General features: G+C 33.3%; 1 protein-coding gene across 1 annotated transcript; it reads left to right on the top strand.

The window, feature by feature from the left end:
- Positions 1 to 20920: 20920 nt before the first annotated feature.
- Positions 20921 to 23262, top strand: LOC131079487 (expansin-B3-like). Its single transcript, XM_058017451.2, has 5 exons — positions 20921 to 21050; positions 22318 to 22430; positions 22516 to 22700; positions 22801 to 22930; positions 23038 to 23262. Exons 1-5 carry the CDS (start codon positions 20921 to 20923, stop codon positions 23260 to 23262), a joined length of 783 nt encoding a protein of 260 aa, XP_057873434.2.
- The last annotated feature ends 738 nt before the right edge of the window (positions 23263 to 24000 follow it).

Here is a 24000-nt window from a genome sequence, read left to right as displayed (position 1 = left end):
TTCAAAATGGAAGAAACAACCATTGGTCAAACATGACTTTATATGAGGTGCACTGATTGACGATACTCTAACTAGAGACCTAACCAACTATGGTCAACCACAATTCATCATTCGACACTCGCATAAAGGATATGACCAATAATAACACTACCACGAAACAACAGTCAAAATCGAGACCGAGGACTGAAACAAGTACCCCAAATCAACCATACCATAGGGTCCAATCAAACAAATCAAGGCTTGCCATTACTTAAGAAAAAGCGAATACAGAAATGAAACTTTTATAGGCAACAATTGGTAGATACAATCTCTTGTTACTACTTATCAAGTTGCCATTAGTTTTATGTTCAAAGTTATTCTATATACTCTATTCGGTTATCTCTACCGAGATATTCAATCGGTATGCACAGTCCAGTTGGTTATTGAAGAAAGTAGTCTTAGAACGTAGTATACATCGAGCTGTCTACCGAGTATCATTTCATGTCTACCAAGCAACAAAGATGACACACCGAGTGAAACATGTTACCAGATTCATTGAACCTGGACATACATATGAAAACGTGTTACAAGATTGAGGAACATCTAACCGTTATCACATTGGAAATTGCACTTAAAGATTGTGTATGATTTTGAGGTCATCTAACCAATGAAATAATTTGCATGGTTATTCATTCGATAAATCATATTTGTAAGATCGAAGCAATGAATGGATCACCAACATAGGAGATCTATTTATATAGCATGAGTTAAGAAATAAAGAGGTGTGCATGACTGTAAGAAGACTGTTATAGAGACACAGAGGTCACCGAGAAGGTTTTCAGAGAACAGTCGAAGAACAGAGTAAATAGAAGGGTTTATCGAGTTACCATATGGGTTACTGAGGTATGCTATAAGCAAGGTAATTTATTCTAAGCACATAGAATCTGCTATAACATTCCAGATGTAAAGTTGCAGATATTTGTAATGATTTTATTGTAATATTTTGAAGTTGTAAGAGAAACCTTTAACAGGGTAAAAGACTCTAATCAAGTCTATAAATAGTAAAACCTCTAACTAGGTGCAACATTTAGTTTAAGTGTTGTGAAATCCTTTAGCAAGGTAGATCTAACAGATCTTGTTACTCCTAATAGGGTAAGCTATCAGAAATAGCTAAACATGTAGCTCTAACCGAGCACTCTTTATTATTGCAATAGTGAAGTTGTGGGTGCCATCCCCACCGTAGTTTTCTCTCTAACCAAGAGTTTCTGCGTAACCAAAATATATGTGTTATGGAGTGAATCATGTATGATTGTTATCTATTTGTTTTAGCTTTATATTATCTTATTGTACTATTTGGTTTATGCATAACAGTAAAGTTATTATTGAAGAAAAGTTTTGGAGTACTGATTCACCCCTCCCCTCTCAGTACATTAGCTTTCCATATTGGGCCTAACAATTGGTATCCAAGATTCAATCTTGAAAAAGGGTTTAACTGCCTAAAGAGAAAGATCTTATCAATGGAAGGCTATAAACAATCTCGAAGGATTGTGTATCTGCAGGAAGAGTTGGATCATGCTAATCAAGTGATTGCAGACATGCAAAGACAAATGCAAAAATCTCTGAAAGTAAGAAGAAGATTATCTGATGATTTGCAGGACTCTCAAGAGTTAGTGGAACAAATTGAGACATCATCTGAGAATAGTATATCTGAAGAAACTGAGGAAATGATTAGAGTATTGAAAGAAAAGAACAAAGCACTGGTTGATCAACTAAAAACAATGAAAAGAGAACATGAACATTTCAGCACACAGATGACTGAAAATCTTGATGCATTGAGGACAACCGAGGATAAAGTAAGAGATCTAGAAAGAGAGAAACAACAACTTGAAGTCTTAGTATCTGATAAGAATGATGAAATCACAAGGTTGACTAGAATTCAACAAAATCTGTCAGATCAACTAGGTTATGCACATCATGAAGCAATTTTGAAGGATGATGAGAATCAAGCATTGAAACTTGAAGTATCAAGGTTAACCGATGAACTTGAAATAGAGAATAAATCCAAAGAAACACTGAAGAAGAGTTATGAAGCATCAAAGATGTTGGATGAGCAACTAAATACAAGAAGACCCAACAAAGATGCAGGACTTGGTTACAAAGGAAAAGACTCTATCGAGAAGGGAATTTATACTATCGAGAGAGGAGAATCATCAAAGCAAGCTAGAAACAAGAATAACATCAAAAGAAAGAAGCCTATTTGAAACTACTATGGAAATCAAGGTCACACTGCCAACATGTGTCAAATCAGAAAAGGTAAGCAACCAAATGTCACTAAGTCCAAAGGTTATGTTACAATTGCAATAAATATCGTCACACATCTAATCAATGTAGGACAAAGTCTGTTAACAATTATCAGAAGGAAAAATTCAAAGGGTTTTATAAAAACTGCAATAGATATGGACATAGTACCGAGAAGTGTTGGCTTAAGCAAAAGAACTATATGTGGTCTGCACACCGAGCAAATGCTAGAGGTTACTGAGCTCACACACATCCTTACCGATAGTATTCTGTAGTACCATGGGATTACAATACAAGGATATGGTGTGAATGTTGTAGAAGATATGGACATATAAGTGCCAACTATTTTATAAGGTTTGGGATGAACAACCGAAGATCATGGAGAAATCTTGGTATGGCATGTTTTCATTGTCACAAAGCTGGACACTTAGCTAGAGATTGTAGAGATCAACCTAGAAAAGACACTGAAGAAATAAAAGATAAATTAAAGATGATTTGGAAAAAGAAGGAAATTGTGTCAAATGAAGAAAGCACCTTACCTATCGAGTTAGGTGCACCTATTCCAAATTAACCGGTAAAGGTATGAAGGGACTACATTCTCTCAAGGTTAAATCTTAACAGTTCTTATTTTATCATGTACTTAATTCAAATCTGCATAATTAAGATGTAATAGTAAGTTTGAAATTATATCAAAGTCTTTTGAAGCACTATACAGGAAACCTGTCTAGTCGGTAAATGAAGGAAGTTTGGTTACTCGGTTAAAGTAGAAAAAGGAAAGAAAGTTTAGTGGAACCAAGTGCATTTAATGTTTTTGACCTAACCCGCACAGAGCCCGATAAGGCATATGGTGTACTTAAAAGCATTTTCGCAGTTCATTTTCAACTTACCAAGTTTTTGAGAGAGCAGAGCAAAGCGAATCAAAGGCGATCAAACCTCCTACAAAGAAAATTCAAGGTATTTACATCAATCTCAATGCATTGTTAAGCTGATTTATCAATTGTATCTAGTTGCCATTATCTGCTAAGTATAAAGCGTCAGTCGTTTGAAAATCCTGAAACCCTAAGGATCCTTTGTTAGCTTTTATCTGTAATCTACAATGGCATCTAAGATCCAAGATCCCATAGTTGTCAAGAATGTAGAGAAGCCCTCACTAAAATACTCTTTGACTCCCAATGTTACAACTAAGACACCATGTACCGAGACACCAAACGACTCTACATAGGCTAAACAAACCGATCAAAGTGTTGCCTCTACCGAGCAACCTACCGAGGGTCATCAAGCCTCACAAGCCCTTGCCTTAGTTCCATCGGTGAAAGGTAAAGAAAAGAAGATGAAAAAGCATAGTTTTAAAGTTGATTTGTTAAAACCAATAGTGCTACCCAATGTAGACATATCAAAATTAAAGGGGCAAGCACTCATTGATTTCGGTGAACTATGCAAAGCAAAGGCCGAACAAGAGAAGCAAATGGCGATTCAAAAGAAAAATAAAGTACTTCAGAAGGTAAAAGAACTCTTAATAGATATGCTACCTGAAGCTACAATATCAATAGATGCAGCCATCCACATTCAACTGGATGAACTCCTAACAAAGATAGAGATATCTGGAGTAGATGCATCAGAATATTTGAGCAAGCTAAAAGACAAAGAACTCACTGCAAAAATGATAGAAGAGGTACAAAAAGCTATAGCTATTGGCAAAGTTAAACTTGTCAAATTTATTGCTGAGTTGACTCCTCAACTCAAGCACATTCTTTATTTATTTCAGAAACTCTGCACATTTTCTTTATTCATTAAAGACATTAAGAATAAAACAATGACAATTGAGAAAGAGATCACCGATCTCTCAAGTAAGTTGACCACATAGCCAAATTTAGTTCATAATTTTTATACAAAGCTACAACATCTCATGGCTCAACAATTGGACCTAAGAAATGAAGAACACAAGATCCGGATGGACATAATGACACTTCAGACATTATTCCTTCCTCATCTTTCATCCGTCCAAGAACAAATCAACCGAGCCACATCCTTATCTACTACACAAGAGGGAAGCACTCTAGATGGCTTAATATCATTATTGGCTGATATTCACGCACAAAATTCTTTAATGGACAGTGTAAAGAATGCACTCTCTGTCGCTCTCACCGAAGCACGGACGAAGTACAAATCCATTTTTGATCAGTTACCACCCCCGAATGGTAATTAAGTTTTGATGTTTGTCAAAAAGGGGGAGTGATATGATATATTATTAGAGGAGTGATACAGTATTGGGGGAGTGTAGCATTCAAAGCATCAAAGTATAAAATCAAATAAAAGGAGTATAATATACAGGGGGAGTATACCGAGCAGAGTAAGCAGAGTATACCGAGCAGTAAACAAAATAGTAAGCAAAGCACATAGAACAGATCACCAAGCATGCAAAATCAGAGTTTTGTACAATATATCGATAAGGGGAGTATATCTGGATATATTATATTATTGACTATTGTATATACTGTCAGTATAGTCAAATTTTGCAAGTATATAGATTATTGAGTTATAACTTTGAAAGTAGTTTTTGTCAAACATCTCAACTAATGTCAAAAGGGGAGATTGTTACTACTTATCAAGTTGCCATTAGTTTTATGTTTAAAGTTATTCTATATACTCTAGTAGGTTATCTATACTGAGATATTCAGTTGGTATGCACAGTCCAGTCGGTTATTGAAGAAAGTAGTCTCAGAACGTAGTATACACCGAGCTATCTACCAAGTATCATTTCATGTCTGCCAAGTAGCAAAGATGACACACCGCATTGTTATACACCGAGTGAAACGTGTTACTAGATTCATTGAACCTGGACATACATATGAAAACGTGTTACAAGATCGAGGAACATCTAACCGTTATCACATTGGAAATTGCACTTAAAGATTGTGTATGATTTTGAGGTCATCTAACCAATGAAATAATTTGCATGGTTATTCATTCGATAAATCATATTTGTAAGATCGAAGCAATGAATGGATCACCGACATAAGAACTCTATTTATACAACATGAGTTAAGAATTAAAGAGGTGTGTGCATGAGTGTAAGAAGACTGTTATAGAGACACAAAGGTCACCGACAAGGTTTTCAGAGAACAGTCAAAGAATAGAGTAAATAGAAGGGTTTACCGAGTTACTATATGGGTTACCGAGGTATGCTATAAGCAAGGTAACTTATTCTGAGCACATAGAATTTGCTATAACATTCCAGATGTAAAGTTGCAGATATTTGTAATGATTTTATTGTAATATTTTGAAGTTGTAAGAGAAACCCTTAATAGGGTAAAAGACTCTAATCAAGTCTATAAATTGTAAAGCCTCTAACCAAGTGTAGCATTTATTTTAAGTGTTGTGAAATCCTTTAGCAAGGTAGATCTAACAGATCTTGTTACTCCTAATAGGGTAAGCTATCAGAAATAGCTAAACATGTAGCTCTAACTGAGCACTCTTTATTATTGCAGTAGTGAAGTTGTGGGTGCCATCCCCACCGCATTTTTTCTCTCTAACCAAGAGTTTCTACGTAACTAGAATATATGTGTTATGGAGTGAATCATGTATGATTGCTATCTATTTGTTTTAGCTTTATATTATGTTACTGCACTTTTCGGTTTATGCATAACTGTAAAGTTATTATTGAAGAAATTTTTTGAAGTACTGATTCAGCCCTCCCGTCTCAGTACATTAGCTTTCCATATTGGGCCTAACATCTCTTTCCAAATTGGTTTAAACATAAAATGTCGATCAAGTTTTTTAAATGATCTAAGTTAGATTGTAGTTATGTACCTCAACTAGGTACAAATCGTTCTTGGTTTTCTAACTCTCTAAGGTTCATTAGCATCGAACATACATAAATACGTCATTATGAGTTCTTAAACCAAGTTCACATGAATATAATTAAATAACCATTAACCAACTAAATATGGTATTACTCTATAAATAAAACATCATTGTCATGTTGGTTCGAAAATAATTGCCCAAGTTCATCTTTCCAGAACCAAGTTAAAATTTTTTGATTAAGGAAATATACATTTAAAAGAACCAAAAATAAGCAAGCTTTTCCCAAATCCACAAAATTACTTCCTTACGTAAATATAGAAAAATACCAAAATTAACTATTAATTAATGTATATATTTATTAATTCACGATTAATTAAATATAACAAATTAATAATTAATAACAAAATTAATAAATCAAGTATTTAATTAGAAAAAATATGCATTAATAATAAAATAAGATTTGAATATTAATTAATGTATATTTAATACTATACAATTAATTAATAACAAATTATTCATGAATTATTAATTAATGCCAAATTTAATCATAATTAAAAACTTTATTAAAAACTTAACATTTATTTAAAATAATAAATTATTATATATATTTTTTTGCATTAAAAAAACATATTAAAAGAAATTAACAATTTCTAAAATGAAAAAGAACGGGGGGGGAGGGGTTATCCACGTGGACCCCATGTCCCCCTGGTAGCTCATGCTACCATTGGTAGCACTGCTACCAAATGGTAGCAGCCGCTACCCTTGGTAGCGATTTTTTTAAACAATAAAACAACAACACCAAAATGCTAAGTCTCGGGCAGAGACCAAAAAAAAAATCAGGAATAAACTCCCAGAATGCATGGTTTTCACAAAGAACCAAATTTAGAATAACCATAATCAAAATAGGCAAATTTTCTCAACCAGAAAATTATATATAGCAACCTAAGATGGATTTACACCATTTATCCAATCCATTCAACCAATCTTGCCCAAAACAAACTAATTTCTAAAATAAAACTTAAATTTGAGAACACCCAATGGAGATTTAAACAGGAGTTCATCATGAACAACCATTCCCAAATAATATCGAATATTGGTTTTAGAAAAGCAAGAACAATACAACCAGAAATCAAAGAGATGCATCTGAATCCTACCTCATCTCGCATTCCTGGCAAGATTTGATGAAGAGCCCCTACCTGCAGTTCAAGAAATCCTTCTCCTCCTAAAACCCCCAAATTTTCCATCCAAAAATATTTTCTAAAAAAAATCAATCCCCCATATTTTCCAAAAACCTAGGTTAAATGGGAAAGGTTTGACCCAAATTTTATTTTTGGAATTAAATTTTTTATTTAAAATAATTCACAAAAATCATTCTTTTAAACTATATCAATAAATTAAACTTGCTTTTCAATTTAAAATTGATTTCCTCAATTAACTAAAATTAACCTTTCTATTTCCAAAATGCCAACAAGATTAAATTAATTCTATTGCAATTAAATTTAAATCTTTCTTTTCCAACAACATAAACATAATAAATTTAACATTAAAATTAACCATTTAATTGAACTTGCTACCAACCTGAATTAAGCAATTCAATTAATGATTAATCACATAAAAAGGGAGCCTATTTAATTTAGACTCCAAAATACTAATGCAAAAACACACATTAAATCAAATTAAAGATTAAGGATTAATTACTCGATTTAACCACACACAAAACATGCAACCCAAGAAAGTCAAACGAACAGACGACCCACAAACCCAACCAAAGGGAATACTGATGACCACTAATGATGCTCACTTGAGCACGACTATGGTCAAACGAGGGTCTTACAACCACCTAATCCAACTGTAAGGATCAAAGAGGTAAACTCAAACCTGCAAATTCCAGGTGGAGATGAACCTCGCACCCATGTGGTACTGTACCTGAAATCTCCTGCAACCAAGAGTCATACATGCATACATATATAAACTTAATGAAAGCGTTAGCCTGAGATAATAACATGAAATAGGAGAATTAATAACTTGCATACAAATTGGTGTGAAAACCACATTAATAGGTATGCACTAAAATCAAAACATCTGACTATAACCATTATATTATGATAAACTAACCAAGGTCAAACCGAGATTAGAAATTGATTAGGGCAGGGGTACTACATTCTTCCCCACTAGGTTCTAACTTACTCATGGAAGTCGCAATACTAGATGGAGAACATGTCGCACACATTAGCCCTGAAACTCATTCAACAAATATTAAATTGTACATAGGAATCTTTCCATAAATAAATGAAACATTATTGCTAAATCCTTTACGAATGCCATTACCCATTGGCAAGATACATCTAAATACATACATTTCTTATAACATTCTAGGAATTATCCACAATCATAGTAGAGAAACAAGAATTTTCTCCCTTTCATTACACCAAGTTAATGCATTACAAAGAGGTAAACAACAATTACCATACTCATCTACCAACTATGACAAGAAAACATGCCATTAAGATCAACTTCCTTTACCCATACATCTTTTTCACAAAACTCTATCGCATAGAACTAGCTCCAAAATTTAATTTCTACAACCAAGTTAACTTCCATGAAATAAGAGCAACATAGATAACTCAATTGTTTACACTTGCCAGGAACACAAAAAACCTTACCAATGACTATGTCCCATAGCAGAGTGACAAGTTAACACAATTTACTCCATGCTTACACATAATTACCATCCACATAACTAGAATGCATAACTCAAAAGGCCACATGGGAGCGTGTCTAATGCTCGGTCACAGATAACATGCACGATCAACATCTCTATGCCTGATCTCAGAACAATAATATGATCATAAATATCCAATATCTCACTCAAAGGCTTGATGGTGCTAGGGCACACCATAGCGGTGCTACCTTCCATACAAGACCTTGTGAACATCCCTTGTTGAGTAAGGTGGTTAGCCTCCAAGAGATAGTCACCACATAGGTAGCTAGTGGATCCTAGCTGCATCATACTCTCACATACCCACATCCTCAAGGTTCCCTACGTCTACTTCCTCGTACACACTCTACCAAGACCGTCTCATACATCCTTGGAGAGGAATTTCACATTTCAACACAAGACCAACATATGAAAACAATAAGGATAAATCAGTTTAGCCACCAAAGTACAGATGAATAAAGATAATAAATCATCAATTCCAACAGTAAGGCAAGAAAATAATCCGGAATTTGCAACACCAAATCAGGAAGCAAAAGATCACAAGATCGTGGCTAAACCTTCAAAGTCAAAATAAAATAAATTGCTGGTCTCCAAAGAAATAAATAAAAATACCACAACTGCACATAACATCTCTATGTGACTAGCATCTAGCTACCAACGAGGAAGGAAGGAATAATCAAAAAACTATCGTAGTAGATCATCATGTGGTGTGGCCAAGTCACACATCCACACGTCATGGCAGTGTGCACCTCGGTATCACCCCACATCACATCGTCACGCGGCATGGCAATACCCCAAGTAGAGAAGACACGCAATGGACGTATCCCGCATGGTAGTGTACCTCATAGAAACAAGCACGCGCAGGTCACGTCCTGCATAGAGACATATCTATAAGGATACTCGCTATAAGCTAGAGGTATACATGACTAAGGTCCACCCACTTGTCCACCAACACATACTAACTGGCAGCTCATGTGGATAAACCTACCTTTCATGAAGACAAGGTAAAGGATCCTCCAAAATACACCATCACTATGCTCAAGAAATGCCATCAAAATGCTCAAATAAAGGAAAGGAATAGGCTGCCACACATAAACCTATAAATAGATTCATCAAAAGGGAAAGTATTGAGTACTCCTTTGATACAGTCTTATAGTATAACTATATCATTCCTCAAAATAGAGAAGCTAAAGTTGCTTCACGTCGACATTACTCGTACGCCGATCCATACTTTTCAAGGAATGGTGACTTTCAATACTACCCCTTAACATATTGAATTACCCACAACTCGAGGTTTGGTACTTAGTAGGGAAACAAATAAGCAACATCACATAAATAGTATGGTTTCTCATACTCATAAGCAACATATCCTCCATGGTTGATTACTTCACCAACCCATGGGCACATATAATAAGCACTACAATACACATGAATACACCAGTACTGGTTTAGTCACATTTATGGGGAGTACTTTTCAATATGCTATCATCTACTCAAGGGAGATTTTATTTATGCTATCCACATGAATAACTGAATAAAGTTTACTCTAGATACAAGTACTGAAATTATTAACAATTCACAATTACATAAGGAAACAACATCATTCCTATATCTTTCTCGAATTTCACTAAGCATTCGTATCCACATTACTAACTATGCAAATTTCTTTTCCAAAGAGGACTTTCATCTTTCAATATGAAGCCAAAATGCAACAACACAATTTCACATGTTTTATAAACATTCTATTTAAATCAATGCATTCTTCGTAGTATTTCTAAAATTCTTATAATCTAGGCAAAGAGAGAAGGAAACGAGAGCTTGATAATCCAACTATTTCCTACAAAGACACAAGATCAACAAGATCACACTATATACTAAAATTTCTCACTATAAGCCTATCATTTTAATTGCATGATTTTCATTTCGCTACCATTTTTAGAAGAATGCCAATTGGACTACATGACATCTCCAATTATTGTGGTTGCAATAGGAGGTTCTAGTTTTCCAAACAATAGAGATCAAAATAGGCAATCTTTTCGATAATACCAGACCTCTTGAGAACACTCATTTATTCTTAATACATTACAGACACATGTCATAATTTTGCAACCTATCACTAAAATCAAATTATGATAAAAAGGTAAGCAAGAAGCAATCAACAAAATAATACATATTAATGCATGCACATCAAACAAGCTTTTCATTTGCACTTTCTAAACATAATAATGTAATTACATATATCCAAAGGCACGTTCAATGGAGCATTATTAAAATAGATCCTCAATCGAACTGGTTTAATGAAACACATAAAATAATCTTTCATGGCACACATTAATACACTCTCGAAGCTACTATAACATGTTCCCTTTTTATACTTCTTTTACAAACAAAGCAGTTTCACATAACAACTATTTGCATACTGATGCACATTGCTTAAGATAGAATTTAATTATGTTACTCCTATATTATACATGGAGAATTCCTTAATGTAAACACACAATTTTCTCCCAATAACCAATATGAAATTTTAAACCCATAGCCCCTTTTTTATTATCTAAAAACACATAAGTGTCATAGGGTTCACACAAGGGTTCAAGACGTCACAACCTTTCTCTCGCAAAAAAGAAAACTCAAATTAGAGATAATTACACATATCCCAAACATTTTAATTTCTAGAGAGAGAGAGGAGGAAGGGTGATAATCATTCAATTTGCTACGAAATAAACATTCAATATCTACCATACAAGTCCTTCAAGTGGACAACACTAAGCTAGATTATAATCTTAACCAAGCACAATTCGCACTTTCAGATTCAAGACAAGGACAAACCAACCCAAATGGATTAGTCCCAAGAGTACAACAATCAATAAGGAAGGTACATATGACTCTCTCTTTCAAAATAAGAGTAATTGTAGACCAAGCTATCAACAAGAATACAAAGCACCTATAATCACTCAAAAGCACCAACATCAAGAAGGTGAAAACAAGGTGTGAACACACATGTTACACACAAGTTAAGGTCTGCTCAATCACACACATACAAAAAGGAGGACAAGCATACAACATAAGGTCGATACACCTCACACCAACTAAGGGCACACATGACACTAGAGATCCCAGTGTTTGCAACATGGGCTCTGATACCAAATGTAATGCCCCGCTAGGAAACCCTGAAGAGATAAGCTAAAACACATGAATAAAGTGCAAATTTTTTTTTTTTTGAAAGTTAAACACAATATTAAGATACAACGAGATATCAAAGTTCAGATTACACAGCGGAAGACATCAACTAACACCTAAAGATTTTCCCAACGTGATTACTTAATTACACATTTAACTTAACTCACGCAAATAAATCCAATTAAGCTTACTAACTTAATGATAAGATAATACTTAAACAAGGATAATTTCTCTTAGAAGATGAAAATATAAATCACAAGATAAGGTTCATCCATTAAGATTTATCTATACCCTTCATTCATACTTTTTTAATTAAAATTTAAGTCATGCATCTAATTTAACAACACACTTGAATTTTATCATAAACTAAATGAGATCTTTCCATGCATACTTAATTTCCTTAACAATAACTGAATATATTCCATTATTCTAATCTACATTATTTCATGATCCAATTACTTCATTTAATAGACGATTGCATACATGCATTTACGATTACTTTCATCTTATCCACTTTATACATTCTAACATAATGCCATCCAGACATGCAAGAACTAAAAAGGAAACATAAGGACAAAAGCATCACATAACACCAAATTGATATCGGAGTTCACCCCTAGAGGGCTACATCTTCAGGTCTTCTCAACTGCAAGACTCCTCTGATAATTAAATAATATTAAATAATACATAAGGTCACATCATTTACAATCCTACCATCAAGGCGAACATAACCAATATACAACGACTACTTTGGTCAATAAATACATAAATAATCCCTGAATAGGAAAGGATCCAACTAAACATAATCAAGCAAATACCAAGGTCTGCTGGAGCATCCACAAACTAAGTCATCGCAACCCAAGGTCTAGCATGAAATTAGGTTCTCACAAGGGCATAAGAAACATGACGACTCCACAAAAGTGCTCCTATCAAGACAACACGACAACACACTAGCGAACATAGGGACAAGTGTCATCACACAACCTGGTATGGTTACCATGGTAGGTCTTCATAGGTTCTGGCCCCATACACTGGGTTACCCTAGCAACCTAATTCGAACCTCTGGCCCATCCAAGCCTCATGTGGATCCACACATCCTTTCATGAAGACAAGGATGATGATTTTCCATTTCAGGCCTTCTCACTGCATACCGAGTCTGTACTAACACTCATCCCATGTTTGAGGCACAATTATCTTACTTAGTGATTCATTAACTAACACTCTAATATGCTATTAGGTTATCACTTATTAGGCACACTTTCGATGGGTTATCCAGCAACCACTTTGGGCGCGGCCCCCAATCGAAAGCCACTTTCCCATATGACACTAGACTATACTCAAACAAACTCAAAAACCAAGGAATAGACATGGTCAAGTAAATAGAGTTCAAAATGGAAGAAACAACCATTGGTCAAACATGACTTTATATGAGGTGCACTGACTGACGGTACTCTAACTAGAGACCTGACCAACTATGGTCAGCCATAATTCATCATTCGACACCCACATAAAGGATATGACCAATAACAACACTACCACTAAACAACAGTCAAAATCGAGACCGAGGACTGAAACAAGTACCCCAAATCAACCATACGATAGGGTCCAATCAAACAAATCAAGGCTTGCCATTACTTAAGCAAAAGTGAATACAGAAATGAAACTTGCATAGACAACAATTGGTAGATACAATCTCTTTCCAAATTGGTTTAGACATAAAATGTCGATCAAGTTTTCTAAATGATCTAAGTTAGATTGTAGTTATCTACCTCAACTAGGTACAGATCGTTCTTGGTTTTTAACTCTCTAAGGTTCATTAGCATCGAACATACATCAATACGCCATTATGAGTTCTTAAACCAAGTTCACATGAATATAATTAAATAACCATTAACCAACTAAATATGATATTACTCTACAAATAAAACATCATTGTCATGTTGGTTCAAAAATAATTGCCCAAGTTCATCTTTCTAGAACCAAGTTAAACTTTTTCGATTAAGAAAATATACATTTAAAAGAACCAAAAATAGGTAAGCTTTTCCCAAATCCACAAAATTACTTCCTTACGTACATATAGAAAAATACCAAAATTACCTATTAATTAATGTATATATTTATTAATCCGCGATTAATTAAATATAACAAATTAATAATTAATAAAAAAATTAATAAATCAAGTATTTAATTAGAAAAAATATGCATTAATAATAAAATAAGATTTGAATATTAATTAATATATATTTAACACTATACAATTAATTAATAACAAATTATTCATAATTATTAATTAATGCCAAATTTAATCATAATTAAAAACTTAACATTTATTTAAAATATTAACATATTATATATATTTTTTTGCATTAAAATAACATATTGAAAAAAATTAACCATTTCTAAAATGAAAAAGAACAAGGGGGCGGACGAGGGGGTGGGAGGGGAGGGGTTATCCACAAGGACCCCACGTGGGCTTCCTAGTAGCTCACGCTACCATTTGGTAGCAGTCCGCTACCAAATGGTAGCAATCCTTACCCTTGGTAGTGTGCTACCTCCTCATGGTGGGGGTTTATTCCCCGCCACGTGGGTTTTGCTATTATATATATATTTTTAAATTACTGTTAAAAATTAACAGCAGCAGAAAAAAACAGTCTAAGCAGAGACATGAAATATATTTTTTTTAACATTTAAATTTTTTAAACAATAAAACAACAACACCAAAATGCTAAGTCTCAGGTAGAGACAAAAAAAAAAAAAGGAATAAACTTCCAGAATGCATGGTTTTCACAAAGAACCAAATTTAGAATAACCATAATCAAAATAGGCAAATTTTCTCAACCAGAAAATCATATATAGCAACCTAAGATGGATTTACACCATTTATCCAATCCATTCAACCAATCTTGCCCAAAACAAACTAATTTCTAAAATAAAACTTAAATTTGAGAACACCCAATGGAGATTTAAACAAGAGTTCATCATGAACAACCATTCCCAAATAATATCCAATATTTGGTTTTAGAAAAGCAAGAACAATACAACCAGAAATCAAAGAGATGCATTTGAATCCTACCTCATCTCGCATTCCTAGCAAGATCTGATGAAGAGCCCCAACCTGCAGCTCAAGAAATCCTTCTCCTCCCAAAACCCCCAAATTTTTCCATCCAAATTTTTTTTCTAAAAAAAATCAATCCCCCATATTTTCCAAAAACCTAGGTTAAATGGGAAAGGTTTGACCCAAATTTTATTTTTGGAATTAAATTTTTTATTTAAAATAATTCACAAAAATCATTCTTTTAAACTATATCAATAAATTAAACTTGCTTTTCAATTTAAAATTGATTTCCTCAATTAACTAAAACTAACCTTTCTATTTCCAAAATGCCAACAAGATTAAATTAATTCTATTGCAATTAAATTTAAATCTTTCTTTTCCAACAACATAAACAGAATAAATTTAACATTAAAATTAACCATTTAATTGAACTTGCTACCAACCTAAATTAAGCAATTCAATTAACGATTAATCACATAAAAAGGGAGCCTATTTAATTTAGACTCTAAAATACTAATGCAGAAACACACATTAAATCAAATTAAAGATTAAGGATTAATTACTCGATTTAACCACACACAAAATACGCAACCCAAGAAAGTCAAACGAACAGATGACCCGCAAACTCAACCAAAGGGAATATCAATGACGACTAATGATGCTCACTTGAGCACGACTATGGTCAAACGAGGGTTTTATGACCACCTAATCCAACTTTAAGGATCAAAGAGGTAAACTCAAACCTGCAAATTCCAGGTGGAGATGAACCTTGCACCCATGCTGTATTGTACCTGAAATCCCCTGCAACCAGGAGTCATACATGCATACATATATAAACTTAATGAAAGCGTTAGCCCGAGATAATAACATGAAATAGGATAATTAATAACTTGCATACAAATTGGTGTGAAAACCACATTAACAGGTATGCACTAAAATCAAAACATTTGACTTTAATCATTATATTATGATAAGCTAACCAAGGTCAAACTAAGATTAGAAATTGATTAGGGTAGGGGTACTACATTGACATAGTTTGGTTGTGATTTGGGGTTTTTGTCTTTGAGATGTACATGTTCCAAGTGGGCTTAATTGACTAGTCATTGTTTGGATCCATTTTACTCTTTGCCTTTTGTGATCTTGTGACAAGCATTTAAGACTACTATATGAGGACACTAAGGCCTAATGAAAGATGACGACATACCTTGTTTATGAATGCAATAGTGTAGACCAAAAAGTGAGGTATGCAAAACTAGACCTAACTCTCTATTGGGGATTAGGACGTGGAACTTGTTGAGGACTTTGTTGAGGTGTTTGTAATGTAAGTCTCTCGAGTTCTTGTTGAAGGAGTTCTTCCAAAATTTCTCTATCAATTCTGCGAGAAATCTTATATTCTCGATCTACTTCAATCCTGACTCATATGTATTGAGGTTCACTTGTCTTTAAATCCCAAGCCAAGTTATCTAAGACTTCAATGGTTTTTCATTGATCGTCGTTCAACACTAGATTAGGTTGCTCAAAGGGGAACAAACCATCACTTGGTAGGCCCATTAGGACACATGCTATGACTTTCTAGGATGTAAATAATGACAGACTAAGATAGATATATATGGAGTCTATACATGAACTAAAATGAAGATTATGACAATACTAGAATGAACTAGGATGACACAAATAAGGACTTTCTAAGAACTATGTAAAAATTATGTAAGGAATTATGTGAAGATTACAACGATGTATATGGGAACCTTATGAGGATGATAATGAGGATGATGCAAGCACTTATGCAAAACCTAAGGACGTAAATGAGGACTATAATGAGGACGATAATGAGGAATATGCAAGGACTAAGGACCCTAAGAACACCTATGGTCACAAGTATGCAAAACTTTGGACTTTGTTGGATTGTCAAATGTTTCAAGGTAGACTCTGTTACAAATAACTTTGTTTGTAGGACAAGTCTGTTTTTCAATTCTGAGAACACTATTTGAAGATAAGTATAGCTGGATGAACTGTGTTTTGACAAACTTTGAGAATTCAGAGATACACAAGGTAGGGTCTGAAATAGCCCAAATACTGATTCAATACTGGTTTAGCACAATGATACACATAAAAAAAACAAAAGATAATCTTAGGCTGGAAAGTGGAAATCTTTTAATGGGGCCCCCACACCAAAATACCGAAACAAGACAAATAGATAGAGAGTCTAGAAATACTAGTTCCACTCCACAACACACACTTCTCAGGCATGCTAGTCTCTCCTACCTTGAAGATCCGAAGATATTATTACTGAGGATTTTCTATCTCATCATGCAAGGTACATGGAGGGTATCTATGGGGTACGATCCGCACACCTGGAACCAATAAACATGAGATTTGGGCTACCAAGTTGGTTCTTATTGTAAATTTTGAGGGATCCTGATCTAACGACAAATTCTCAAAGGAAGCCACTTAAGGCTTTAATTAAGCTTATCAGTGCAGGGAAGCCCCCCACATACGTCGAATTCACTCAACACACTATCCGCCTAACCAATATGTTTATATAGCAGCTCAAAAAACCCGCTCGAGAGTATGCTAGGAGAGATGATATCCCCAATGCATCCCAATTCGAAGTACCTCTATGGGGTGATGAAATCCCCAGTCAAAGATACCCCTCACAACTAAAAAGAAAAGTGGGTATCGTTATCACCTTTCCCTCTCTCCCAAGACCTCGAAGGTGAGTGGAAAAGTACCTAATGCAACAATAGGTCCACCCAAGACACAAAAAGTTCTTTTTCTCTTAAATATTTTAATGTGTGATTTATTCTATGCATAAGCCAGATTCACATCAATTTTATAGCCCAAACTGAGGTGTGAGATACACATGTGCATGTCTATTTTAAAACACCAAAGTGAACTGTGAGATCATGCATGTCAATTTTAATCCCAGATTTATTTAAAGCACCAAGCTGAAGCGTGAGATCATGCATGCCAATTTTAATCCCAAGATCAATTTTAAGCACCAAGCTGAAGTGTGAGATCATGCATGTCAATTTTAAACCCAAAATCCAAAAGTGATTTAACCCTAAAGGATCTTGCAATCAAATTATTAGTTGTTTCAAAAATAATCTGGGATGACCAAGCCTTCTCTGTAATTTTGCCACATGCTTCAAACGGGGAATCAACAACCAGAAAATACAGAAAAACCAAAAAACAGAAAACCAAACTACTTATTAAATGAATGTGTGATCCTAACAGAATGAATGGGTAATGATATCTAGACAATTGCGTAATGATGATTCGTCAAATGTGTTAAACTGACAGGGCAAATGCATAAATCCGACAAGACGAATGCATGACACATAAATAGAGAATTTAGAAACCCTATGAAAAGCATAAACTTTACCAGAAACTTGCAAAATAGAATGTCAAACCCTAGTTAGATCTCTCATCAACCATTTTATATTAATCAAGTCACATTTCACTATGTATAATAGAAAAATGTTGTTGAATTTGGAAATAGCTTCTTGGCCTTCTAGATCTTATATTCTCTTTTCCACCTTCAGGATTCACTGGTAATGTTTGGCTTGCCTCCTTTGTTTAGCTATTCTTTGAGCACCTAAAATCTTAAAATTCACCTTATGTGCCATGAGATATCATATATGTAAAGCATCATACAAAGATAAAATCTTTAGATTTGCAGAATTGAATGGGGAATTAGATAGAACAGAGAATAAGAAATCAGAAAAACACAATCAACAGAATGCAAAACTAAAAATTATGAATGCGTAATGATGTCTGCGTGAATGTGTAATAATGTCTACACGAATGCATAATAGTTAAGTTTGCCTACGAAATCCATACAAAACCTGCAAAAATTCTCAAAATCCATACAATCCTACAAAAACACAAAACAAACACAGAGGGTTAATTAGTTGTAGGTAACGTCGAGTTCACCAAAATGTCATATGTAGAACTCATCATTACTTAACTAGAAATAATAAGGAAACCATCCCTATTCTAGCAATTCAAAACATAAACCAATGAAATAGATGAATAATAAAATCGAATTAAACATTATAAAACTTCCTATTGTGCATCATGACTTCCATTGTTCTTCTCTTCTTTGTGGTATGATGGCTCTCAGATATTACGTTGGCAACCTGCAATTGACACAAAGATTCGAAGTTCGTGATTGTTGAAAATGGAGATTGAATGCTCAATTTATAGATTATTGGAGAGTATTGATTAAGAGGTAGAACATACTGATCAAGAGGTGGAACTCAGGTGAGCTCATATGCTGATTGATAGTTGAACTGCTGATTTGGAGGTGGAACAAAATAGATTGAATAGATAAATGAGTTAACTGATTGAGAAAAAAGATGATTGAAAGATATAAAAGAATGATTGGAGGAAAATTAAAGAATGATGCAATTAATCAATTAATTGAAATAATCAATTAAAATAGATGAAATAGTTAACTGATTGAAAGCTTTTTGAAAAAAAACAAAGTGAGAGATAGAAATAGGAATTGAAAAGATAATGATTTAATTAATTAATCAATTTAGTATGTGCTTGCACTTTGACTTTGATTTTCAATTTAATCTTTGCATGAGATTTAATTCAAATATTGAATTTATTTTAGATTCAATTTGTTATTTGAATATATTTAAAACTTGACTTTGATATTCAATTTGATTTCTGAAATCCTGCACATGTATTTGAAATTAGAAAAAACTAATTAGCTAATTAAATAATTTAAAGAAACTATTTAATTATTTAGAAATTGAATTTAATTAAATAATAAAGATTATTTAAATTAAAGGATTAAAATCACAATTAATTCAATAATAAATATCTAATTAATATTTAAAAGAGGGTTGATGATTAAATGATTAGAAGATAGAAATTGAAAATAAAATTTACTTAAATAATAAAGATTTTTTAAATTGAAGGATTAATAACCACAATTAATTAAATAATAAATATTTAATTAACATTAGAAAATGGTTTAAATGATTAAACGATGATATAATTGAAAACGGAATAATTAGTAAGATGATGAAGAAATACAGAATTAGAAGAATAAGATTAATTAACTTAATTAAAGATTTATTTAATCAATTAGAAGAATAATTAGTAAATGATCAATGATACATGTTTAGATGTCTATATATATAAAATTTATGAGATAAATATTCTATAAAATAAATACCAAAATATTCATAGTCTATGAATGATAAAACATACATATATTCAAATAGTATTTGAAAGGAATGTATTAGGCTCTTCATCATAAAACTTAATTTAGACTTCTTAGTTCATCTTAAATTAGATTTTGGCTCGCCTTCTTAATTAAGTTTTCAAAAAGTATGCTTAATGGTTCAAATGCTAACACTATCATCTACTAATGAATGGAGGTAGGAATGGTTCAATAAGTATGCTTAATGGTTCAAATGCAAAATGGATGAACAGAGTTATTATCAACGTAGATCAACAAGTGGCCTTATTATACATTGTGGCATGTTACCCCCAAAAGAAAAATAGATTTCTAAAAGAATAACCTAATCTCATATCACACCGTTTCTTTTTCATTTCACCCAAATCTTATCCGTAATGAGACCGAAAAACATTCTAGTTTCCTGTTATAAAAAGCAATCAAAACTGAATGAATTCAATACGCCATACATTGTTTTCTTATGTTGCCGTCCAACCAGTGGAAAAGAATCAAGAGATGATCTTGTTTATCTCAGATTAAAACATGACCAATTTAGTTAGTCACCCAACAATAGTATTCATAAATGTCCAACTCTAAGTTTAGCCCACCCAATAAACGAGAACAAATATATATGTAACACCATCTTCCCATCTGATAGATACTATGTACTCAATTTCCTTACTGCAAAATGATTACAAGACGGGTTTTGTTGTTAGTAATATATACAACAGTAAGTTTGGCCAGCAGCAATGATGATGGAGGATGGCAACCTGCTACGGCTACCTGGTATGGCGCCCCAGAAGGAGATGGAAGCACAGGTACTCTACTCTAATTTGTTATTATTCCAACTTGGGGAAAATTAGGAAGCTTTACAGTGGTTAAGTACTTGAACCATCAAATACCTAGAAAAGTTCCAAACAAATTATGATTTCACATGGAAAAAATTGGATGTAAGTTGTATATGAGAGTAACATTTTTTTGTCAATTATATTTGATGATCTATTATCTTATATTCTTTTATTCGTTTTGGAAGATTGAGTGGGTATCTATTCCATCAAAGTGATCTAGGTATCTATTCTGTCAAAGTGACTTGGTCATGATCATAGTCTCATCCCTCACATCGTACCTCTATAAGGTTGAACTTTGGTGGATGAAATAGTGGAGGAGCATACATCATTTCCATTGTTCTATATTCTTTTTTTTGTTTTGGAGGATTTTATATCATGTAGAAGCTCTTTTTATCTATCATTTTACATTCTTTTAGCTTACTGAGGATTTTATATCATCCAGAGTTCTTTTGCTTTCTGATAAGGAGCATGAGCCTATAATGTTACTCTTCAGCTAAGAACCAAAGATTGAGAGGGTATCTATTCTAGGAAAATGGTATGTGTTAGCGGAAGGATTGATGGAGTATCTATTCTATCAAAGTGACCTTAGTCTCGTCCCTTACGTCATATACCTCTGGAAGTTTGAAATTTGATGGATGACATAGTAGAGGAGCATACATCACCCTAACCAAACATATTCAATCAATCAAACTATAACCATTTAGTAATATCTTTAAATATTAATTGTCCAAAGATAAATATAAAATTATGTAACTTCAATTTTAGTTAGTAATATAAATCTAGTTGGGCATACTACTCCATATAGTTATGAGTCATGATATCCAACTAAGTACATTGTATGATTAGGTAGCAGATGATGTTTCTTCTTTAACTATTTATTCTTGTTAATTAATTAATAACATTCAAAGTTTTCACAGTTCATGATATTAATGTAATAAGTTTTGAATTTAATTTTGTGTTAATTTTTACATCAAATTTTCATGATCTATCGTCAGAATGAATTAGAAAAAGTTAAAAAGAATATTTATTCTTATATTTTATCATCTTTTAAAATCAAAACATTTTATATCTAAAAATAGTAAATGTATACTGCATTTTCTTTTTATATTGTCAAATACAAATGTTATTCTAATTGATCAGAGTGTAATCGTGAATAAAAAATCTCAAAATATTGAACTCAGAAACAACAACAATTGTCAAACATATGTGGGTTATTTACAGCCAATGTGCTATGCAGGTGGTGCATGTGGATTTGGTGATCTTGTGGATAAGGTACCATACAAAACAAAAGTGAGCGCAGGAAATCTCCCTATGTGGAAAAATGGAAAAGGTTGTGGATCATGCTACAAGGTCTGTTCACACATGATCTCTCTCTCTCATAATTCAGACATGCTCTTTTGATTTCATAATCTGTAACTTAGTATAAAAAATGCAGGTAAAATGTAGCGAGGACATATGCTCGGGAGAGGCAGTGCCATTGATAATAACGGATGAATGCCCAGGGTGCTCCACAGATCAAGTGTGGTTTGATCTCAGCGGATCAGCCTTTGGTCATATGGCCGTGTTGGGCCAGGCCAATGCCCTTCGCAATAAGGGAAAGATCAATGTGGTTTATAAAAGGTGATTTTGATAGAATGGATATCTTTCAGTTTATGATTTTCTTTTCTATTCAGGCATATATATATATTCTTTCTAACAAGAATAAAATGTAATATTACAGGACAAAATGCATGTATCCAGGGTGGAACTTGGCTTTCAGGGTAAACGAGGGATCCAGTGAGTATTATTTCTCCGTACTCATTATGTACGAAGGGGGTGATGGAGATGTGGCAAGCGTCAAACTAAAACAGGTTCACTTTTCATCTCATTTTGTATCTGTTGTGTTTGACAAAACCTTGAGTGTATTTCATGGTGTTATAATATGAAATTTGGTTTGTACATTTGTAATGAAATTCAGGCTGGATCAAGTACTTGGATGGAAATGCAACAGTCATGGGGAGCAATATGGTCCTTAACTGGAGTTGGTCCACTCAAGGCGCCATTCTCTTTATCTTTAACATCACTCTCAACGGCAAAAACAGTAAGTGCAATGGATGTCATACCCAGCGGTTGGTACCCAACTGCCACTTACACATCATCCCTCCAACTCTTTTACTTCACTTCTAATGAGACTTCATTTTGAGGCTTATTCATGTGCCTCATCTTTGGAATACTAATACATGATACATATACAAATGATAGAAACCAAACAAATACAGATCTGCCCATTACTTTTGGCAATCAATAAAATCAATACCAATACATATACAAATGATAGAAACCAAAGAAATATAGATCTGTCCATTATTTTTGGCACCAATAAAATCAATAATAAGATTCTAAGGTGTTGGTATAATTATTGTGGTTATAAGATTTTGTCTTCTAATATATTTATATTCTATATTATCAATAATTAGTCTCTATAAATTAAAAAATATCTAAATGTTGGTCAAGATAAACTCATACTTAAAGACATGGGAAGCTATGAATGTTACATTAAAAAAACATAAACACATTAATTAACAAGTGAAATATATTATTTTGGTTTCATATATGTAAATATCATAATTATCAACTATAAGTGTGTCATTTATAAAATAAGGTGCTCATTCAACAAGTACTGTTGTCATAGTGAAAAATTATAGCCTTATGTGTACTATATGCATTGGAATACTTCATATTGATAGTTTGTACTATCACAAATATAAAAGGCGACCACAAATAAATATCTTGTGTTTTCCCATGAGATATTAAGGATTGTGAATTGAAAGTTGAATATAATTTGTATTTAAAAAAATAATGTGTTATTTTTATCTCAATTTTTTTTTTGGTGTTCTAATATTGTCCATTTATGTTGGATATAAAGGTTAGAGATAACACA

The sequence above is a fragment of the Cryptomeria japonica genome, chromosome 8, assembly GCF_030272615.1.
Source record: "Cryptomeria japonica chromosome 8, Sugi_1.0, whole genome shotgun sequence".
Classification (NCBI taxonomy): Eukaryota; Viridiplantae; Streptophyta; class Pinopsida; order Cupressales; family Cupressaceae; genus Cryptomeria; species Cryptomeria japonica.
Note: the sequence above shows the minus strand (reverse complement) of the source record. Positions and strands in the feature narration are given on the sequence as shown.

Excerpts from the sequence above, each read along its gene's own strand:
- LOC131079487 (XM_058017451.2), top strand. The coding sequence starts at position 20,921 with ATGATTACAAGACGGGTTTTGTTGTTAGTAATATATACAACAGTAAGT. Across the intron at positions 22,701-22,800 it reads ATCAATGTGGTTTATAAAAG|GACAAAATGCATGTATCCAG; the intron begins GTGATTTTGATA and ends GTAATATTACAG. Across the intron at positions 22,931-23,037 it reads CAAGCGTCAAACTAAAACAG|GCTGGATCAAGTACTTGGAT; the intron begins GTTCACTTTTCA and ends AATGAAATTCAG.